We start from the raw sequence: 7,354 nt of genomic DNA, 5'->3' as shown, positions 1-7,354 counted from the left end.
TGGGTTGGGTCTGGGTTGGGTCTGGATTGGGTCTGGATCTGGGTTTCGGTTCTGTCCATCCCTTCAGCACACATGTTGAAGTTATAATTTTTCATCTTCTGCAGGCGTTTGTGGTGAAGCGTCTCTTGGACTACACCCAGCAGGAGGAGTCAGACCTGGTCTACGGACTGCTGCTGGTTCTGGGGCTCCTCACCATGGAGCTGATGCGGTCCTGGTCTCTGGCTCTGACCTGGGCCCTGAATTATAGAACCGGATGCAGACTAAGAGGAGCCATCCTCAGCCTAGCCTTCGAGAAGATCCTGCAGCTACGCAGTGTCAAAGACAAGTCTGTGGGTCAGGTGGGTTCCTTGTTCCTGACCTGTTTGTGACCCGTGGACGGGACCGGTTCATAAACAAGTCGTGATTGTTCTCCGTCGTTCCTCTCAGCTGGTGAACATGTGTTCCAGCGACGGTCAGAGGATGTTTGACGCTGCAGCAGTGGGCAGTCTGTTAGCGGGGGGCCCCCTGCTGACTGTACTCGGCGTTGCCTACAACCTGTACGTTCTGGGACCAACGTCTCTCCTGGGATCTGCTGTCTTCATCCTCTTCTACCCCACCATGGTCAGTACCTGTCTGCAGGCAGCGGCCTTCAGAGGAGAACACCTGAACTAAAGTAAAGATACTGATGCCGGTGTGTTGCTCCGCAGATGTTCAGCTCCAGAATGACGGCGTTCTTCAGGAGGAAAGGTGCCGCTGTCACCGACAGACGAGTGCAGAAGATGAACGAGATCCTCAGCTCGGTCAAGTTCATCAAGATGTACGCCTGGGTCAAAGCCTTCTCCCAGGACATCCGAAGTACCAGAGCACCTGTTTCCCAGAGAGACACGTTACCGTGGTGACGCAGGTGCACACTAACGCTTGTGTTTCTGTCAGGGATCCGGGGCGAGGAGCGGAGGTTACTGGAGCTCACAGGTTACTTCCAGAGCATCACGGTGGGCGTGGCTCCAATCGTCGTGGTCATTGCTAGCGTGGCAACGTTCTCCGCCCACATGTTGCTAGGGTATGACCTGACAGCTGCTCAGGTAACACATTCAAGAACTTCTTCCTCTTATTGTTGCTGCCAATCCTTTACCTGTTGGCTCCTCCCCTTTCTTCAGGCCTTCACAGTGGTGACGGTGTTCAACGCCATGACCTTCGCCCTGAAAGTGACTCCATTTTCTGTCAAGTCTCTGTCGGAGGGCTCGGTGGCTGTGGAGCGATTTAAGGTGCGATAGTAATCAAAACATCTGTAGCACATCTGGAACACACCTGCAGCACACCTGCAGCACACCTGGAACACACCTGGAGCACACCTGGAACACACCTGGAGCACACCTGCAGCACACATGCAGCACACCTGGAACACACCTGCAGCACACCTGGAACACACCTGCAGCACACATGCAGCACACCTGGAACACACCTGCAGCACACATGCAGCACACCTCCAGCACACCTGGAACACACCTACAGCACACATGCAGCACACCTGCAGCACACCTGGAACACACCTGGAGCACACCTGCAGCACACCTGGAACACACCTGGAGCACACCTGGAACACACCTGGAGCACACCTGGAACACACCTGGAGCACACCTGCAGCACACCTGGAACACACCTGCAGCACAACTGCAGCACACCTGGAACACACCTGGAACACACCTGCAGCACACCTGGAACACCTGGAGCACCTGGAGCATGACTAAAGACATGGACAGGTGCAGAGCTCAGGTCTCGTCCCAGGTTGTCGGGATCTAACCTGTCCGTCTCCGTCCTCAGAGTCTCTTCCTGTTGCCGGAGGTTGCCGGAATCCGGGCATCCCCCAGCGGTCCTCACGTTGCCGTGGAGATGCGAGGTGCAACCCTGGGGTGGGAGGGGGTTGGACAGAGCACCCAGGCCAGTCCATGTGTCCGGGCAGCAGGGAGACACCGACAGAGAGACAAGTAAACAGACAGTCTTCGGTCGTGATCTGTTCAGAAAGTTTCTGAAATCAGATTTTTAATAATTGTGAAGTTATGTGATTTTTATTTTTATTTTTAAAACTTGTTCTGGTGTCCAGATGCAGAGACACAGGTGTCCTCCAGGACGATGAGGAGCAGGAAGAGGTGACCGGCTCTCTGCTGGGAGGAGGAGACCACGTCTCGAGTCCAGAGGAAGAAGAGGGAGAGGACAGCTGTCCCCCTCTCCTGGCTGTCCCCCCCATCTCTCAGCGCCTTCAGAGCACGTTACACTGCATTGACCTAAGTGTCCAACAGGTAGATCCACTATTCAAGTTCAAAGTCCAGAACCTTTGAGTCTGACTGAAGACATCACTTACAGCTTTCTCTCTGTCTTTGTGTCCTTCTTGTCCTCCTATCTCCACGTGTCTCTGTTCAGGGGAAGCTGCTGGGTGTCTGTGGGAGTGTCGGCAGTGGAAAAACCTCCCTCATCTCAGCCATCCTGGGACAGGTGAGCTTACCTGAGCTTACCTGAGCTGCGGTTTCCACAGGTCCTGAACAGGACTGACGTCTGATTGGTGTACTGACAGATGACCGTGCTGGAGGGTACCGTGGCAGTCAGAGGGAGGATGGCCTATGTGGCTCAGCAGGCCTGGATCCTGAATGCAACACTGAGAGACAACATCTTGTTTGGACAGGAGTACCAGGAGGACAGGTAGAGACGGGCTGGAAACACGTCAGGAGGACAGCATCTCAGCTCGACTAACTCGTTTGTCTCGATCTCGGCAGGTACCAGTCGGTCCTCAGTGCTTGCTGTCTTAGACTGGACCTCAACCTGCTGCCCAACGCTGACCTCACAGAGGTGACATCACTTCCTGTATCTTTCTGTGGGTTTGGGTTGGTGTGCCGGCTGGAAAACCAGCTGACTGACACTAGTTCTTTAGGTTAGAGTGGAATGTTCTGCAGTGGAACTGAGACCATCTGACCAGCAGCTCCTCAGCTCGGACTAACCCGTTCCACATTCATACAGATTATTACCGCTCAGTTAATGAGATGGGAGGAACATCAGCGCTGCCTTCAGTCTGGAGGTAAAATTAATCTTACCTTCAGACTGGGAGGTGCTGACAGTTGCCAAGTGCTGCACAACCTGATCAGCCCCTGACCCATTCTGTAACGCTCTGTAGGCGACTCCGGTGGACGGTTCCTGTTAGTGACACCTGAGCAGGTCCTCCTGGTTGCTTTGCTGCAGTCTGTTCTGGTTGGCAGCAGGACTCTGAGCTCAGAGGCTGATGGGAGTCAGGAGGTCGGTGCAGATCTGACTCCTGGCCAACAGCAGCAGTTTTGGCAGTTTTAAGTTCTAGGATGGCGTTGGCTCCGGATCCCAATGACCTCAGTCAGGAAGAAAGAGATGTTTGAATCTCATCTTCGTTCAGCCAAGTCCTAACAGAACCAGGAAAGGTCTGGTTCCCAAACCTGTCCCGGTTAGATGAGCTCATGGGTGAACTCCTGCAGGAGGGTCTCCAGGGTGGTGCTGGATTCAGCCCAACCAGGACCCTTGGCACTGGACTGTGGTTGTCAAACTTTACAGTAGCTGTTCAGACTTTAATGAAAGTTTTAAAGTGATCTTTGTGAGGCTGGGGCGTGGTTTCATGGTGGTTTTTTGCCGCTCAGATCGGGGAGCGCGGGGCCAATCTGAGCGGTGGGCAGCGGCAGAGGATCAGCTTGGCCCGTGCCCTCTACAGTGACCGCGACGTTTACATCCTGGATGACCCTCTCAGCGCTCTGGATGCCCACGTGGCCAACCACATCTTCCACAATGCCATCAAGAAGCAGCTTCACAACAAAACCATCATCTTCATCACCCACCAGCTGCAGGTGAACCTCATCAGGAGAAATACAGGAATGTTGTTACCATGGCGATAACCTTTGTGTTGGCGTGCAGTACCTGGTGGACTGTGATGACGTCATCCTGATGAAGGAGGGGAGCATCGTGGAGCAGGGTAACCATGACAACCTGATGAAACTGAATGGAGACTACGCGGCCATGTTCAACCACTTCCAGCTGGGAGACCCGCCCTACATCGAGGTACTGTTCCTTCTCTGCCTCCATCCGTCTTTCCTTCTGTCGGTTCTGGCTGACTGTGTCTACGCCTTTTTCCCTCAGGTTCCCTGCAGGAAGAACAGCGGCTCTCAGAGAAAACCAGCAGACACCAAACCAGCATCAGTGAAGAAGAACATACCGGCCGTCAAGGACAATGGTACCTTCAACTGGACCCGAACGTTGGTCAGAGGAACCAGCCTCCATGTATCTGAACATATGTCTGGTCCTGTGACTCTGCAGGGGAAGAGCAGCAGTATGGGGGCGTGGCCTGGCCTGCGTTTCGTATCTACATGGCAGCATGTGGAGGCTCCACCCCCTGCCTGCTGATCCTGGTTCTGTTTGTTCTGAACGTGGGAAGTGCCGCCTTCTGCCACTGGTGGCTGAGCTACTGGATCAACCAGGGCAGCGGGGTGAGCCACCTGAACGCCTCCTGGTTCTCCTCATCTTCATCATCTTCATCCTCTCTCGTTTCCCTGTTTTACCAGAACACCACGGTGACCACAGGCGACATTAGCATGAAGGACAATCCCAAGATGCAACAGTACGCTTCCATTTACGCCTCCTCCATGGGAGTCATGCTGCTCTTCAAACTTCTCAGAGGAATCGCCTTCGTGAAGGTCTTTCTAACCCTAACCCTGGTTGGAGTCACTGATGGAGGACTCTGTTTACTTGGTGCTGAATCTTTGGATGTCTCCTCAGGGAACTCTACGAGCTTCCTCCAAGCTCCATGACCAGCTCTTTCATAAAATCATCCGCTGCCCCATGAAGTTCTTCGACACGACTCCAGCGGGACGGATCCTCAATCGTTTCTCCAAGGACATGGACGAAGGTAATTTTACCGGACTGGACCGCAGCCTGAAGATCTGTTTGATACCTGAAGGAGTCACGACTTCTTCTCTGTCTCCTTCCAGTTGACACCCGCCTGCCCTTCCAGGCAGAGATGTTCATCCAGAACGTGATCCTGGTCTTCTTCTGCCTTGGGGTCATCAGCTGGGTGTTCCCATGGTTCCTCGTTGCTGTAGGTCCGCTGGTGTTATTCTTTTGTGTGCTCCACAGCATCTCAAAGGTCTTCATCCGAGAGCTGAAGCGTCTGGACAACATGACCATGTCTCCCTTCATGTCCCACATCACCTCCAGCATCCAGGGCCTGAGCACTCTGCAGGCCTACGACCGGGGGCAGGATTTCCTGCACAGGTCAGGCTCCCAGCCACGATCCCAGTCCCCGGACGTTCAGAGTCCAGGACCTGAACACTTTCTGCTGTTGTTTTAGATACCAGTCTTTGCTGGACCAGAACCAGGCTCCGTTCTACCTGTTCAGCTGTGCGATGCGTTGGCTGGCGGTGCGTCTGGATGTCATCAGTGTGGCTCTGATCAGCATGACCGCCCTAATGATGGTCCTGATGCACGGAAAGATTCCCCCTGCCTTCGCCGGCCTCGCCATCTCCTACGCCGTGCAGGTAAGTCCGCCCACCCTGCGGCGCTGCCCGGTCAGCCGTTCAGACCCAACACAAAGGAACTCTGACCTGCGCGGCACCAGGAAGAGCCTCAGACTCGTTTTACAGTGTTTGTATCCATCAGCTAACAGGCCTGTTCCAGTTCACGGTTCGCCTGGCCTCTGAGACCGAAGCTCGCTTCACCTCCGTGGAGAGAATCCATCACTACATCCAGGTACTGGGAGCGTCTCTGGTCCTGCTGGTGGCACCGGTCTGTTGAAGACCCAAACCCAGACACCATTCTGGTTCTGACATGTTGTCTGTGTGTCCCAGTCTCTGTCCCAGGAGGCCCCGGCCCGGGTTAAAGGTCGCTGCCCTCCCCCCTACTGGCCCCAGCAGGGGGAGGTGGTGTTCAGGGACGTGGAGATGAGGTACCAGGAGAACCTCCCTCTGGTCCTGAACAAGGTTTCCTGTACCATTCGGCCGAAGGAAAAGGTTGGCATTGTGGGCAGGACTGGATCAGGTGAGAAGACAGTTCTGTATTCAGCCCTTGGTGCTCTGCTGCCCCTGGTGGTAAAACACAGTAACTGCATATGAAACAAGTGCAGTTTTTATTTTAGTTTAACAGATGATTTTTGTTTAGTTTTTTACCTAAATAAATATTGTGTAATATGTTAATCTTTGTTTATCTGAGGTTTATTTACCTTATTTTAAATCCTGCTGAGGAACAGATCAGTTCTATTCTGTCCTGATCAATAAAACAGTTTCTCTTTCTTTATATCAGACCATACTGTATCATAAAGACTTCCCTACTTCCTGTCTGTGTCCTCCTGCAGGAAAGTCCTCTCTGGGCGTGGTCCTGTTCCGGCTGGTTGAGTGCTGCGGAGGCTCCATCCTGATTGATGACATCGACATCAGCGACATCGGATTGGCCGACCTGCGCAGCAAACTGTCCATCATCCCGCAGGACCCAGTGCTGTTCAGTGGGACGGTCAGGTAGGAGCACCTGGGAGGACCTCTACCTGTGGAGCCTCATCAGACCTCAGATCAGATCAGTGTTTGTGTGTCTGCAGGTCCAATCTGGACCCGTTCAATCAGTACAGCGAAGAAAAGATCTGGGACGCCTTAGAGAGGAGCCACATGAAGGAGTGTGTGAGTTCATCTGCGTTCCTACAGACATCCTCTTCAGGGACTGAAAGCAACAGAAAACCCTTCCTGAAAAGATCCATCTTCATCTCATGTCCCTCTGTCTGTCCACCTGTCCCACTCTCAGGTGTCCCAGCTGCCTCAGGGGTTGGAGTCGGAGGTGATGGAAAACGGGGAGAACTTCTCGATGGGAGAGAGGCAGCTGCTGTGTGTGGCCAGAGCCCTGCTGAGACAATGCAAGGTGAGAGACGGACAGAGAGACACACCTGTCCTTTGTTTTTTCTGTCCCCACTTCTCCGATTGGGTAATTCTGGCTTCAGGTTCTGGTTCTGGATGAGGCCACCGCAGCCATGGATGCAGAGACAGATGCTCTGATCCAGGAGACCATCAGGAGTTCGTTTCAGGACTGCACCACCCTGACCATCGCTCATCGTCTCCACACTGTCCTGTCCTCTGACCGCATCATGGTGCTTAACCGAGGACAGGTATGAGCCAATTGACACGCAGGTCCAAGCAGCTACTGATATGGAAATGAAATAGGAACTTTAGGAGAGTGTAAACATGTTTAACCCTAACCCTAACCCTATCTCCGGTCTATCTCTGGTCTAACTCTGGTTTATCTCTGGTCTAACTCTGGTCCATCTCTGGTCTAACTCTGGTCTATCTCTGGTCTAACTCTGGTCCATCTCTGGTCTAACTCTGGTCCATCTCTGGTC

At 53.5% G+C, this 7,354-nt stretch overlaps 1 protein-coding gene across 1 annotated transcript in view; it reads left to right on the top strand.

The window, feature by feature from the left end:
• abcc5 (ATP-binding cassette, sub-family C (CFTR/MRP), member 5) overlaps positions 1-7,354 on the top strand; it is a 14,184-nt gene that overhangs the window by 3,295 nt on the left and 3,535 nt on the right. Inside the window, exons 6-29 of the mRNA XM_037979647.1 lie at positions 105-338; positions 427-600; positions 687-834; positions 913-1,061; positions 1,137-1,244; positions 1,801-1,964; positions 2,081-2,276; positions 2,398-2,469; positions 2,549-2,673; positions 2,748-2,820; positions 3,630-3,833; positions 3,901-4,044; positions 4,123-4,216; positions 4,300-4,469; positions 4,545-4,676; positions 4,759-4,888; positions 4,971-5,253; positions 5,330-5,516; positions 5,638-5,727; positions 5,826-6,015; positions 6,329-6,488; positions 6,566-6,644; positions 6,766-6,879; positions 6,959-7,123. Of these exons, the coding sequence (XP_037835575.1) occupies positions 105-338; positions 427-600; positions 687-834; positions 913-1,061; positions 1,137-1,244; positions 1,801-1,964; positions 2,081-2,276; positions 2,398-2,469; positions 2,549-2,673; positions 2,748-2,820; positions 3,630-3,833; positions 3,901-4,044; positions 4,123-4,216; positions 4,300-4,469; positions 4,545-4,676; positions 4,759-4,888; positions 4,971-5,253; positions 5,330-5,516; positions 5,638-5,727; positions 5,826-6,015; positions 6,329-6,488; positions 6,566-6,644; positions 6,766-6,879; positions 6,959-7,123 (3,585 nt within the window). The remainder of the gene's footprint in view (positions 1-104; positions 339-426; positions 601-686; positions 835-912; positions 1,062-1,136; positions 1,245-1,800; positions 1,965-2,080; positions 2,277-2,397; positions 2,470-2,548; positions 2,674-2,747; positions 2,821-3,629; positions 3,834-3,900; positions 4,045-4,122; positions 4,217-4,299; positions 4,470-4,544; positions 4,677-4,758; positions 4,889-4,970; positions 5,254-5,329; positions 5,517-5,637; positions 5,728-5,825; positions 6,016-6,328; positions 6,489-6,565; positions 6,645-6,765; positions 6,880-6,958; positions 7,124-7,354) is intronic.

Source organism: Kryptolebias marmoratus, linkage group LG2 (genome assembly GCF_001649575.2).
Source record: "Kryptolebias marmoratus isolate JLee-2015 linkage group LG2, ASM164957v2, whole genome shotgun sequence".
Lineage (NCBI taxonomy): Eukaryota > Metazoa > Chordata > Actinopteri > Cyprinodontiformes > Rivulidae > Kryptolebias > Kryptolebias marmoratus.
The sequence above is the reverse complement of the archived record's forward strand: the minus strand, read 5'-3'. Positions and strand labels throughout refer to the sequence as shown.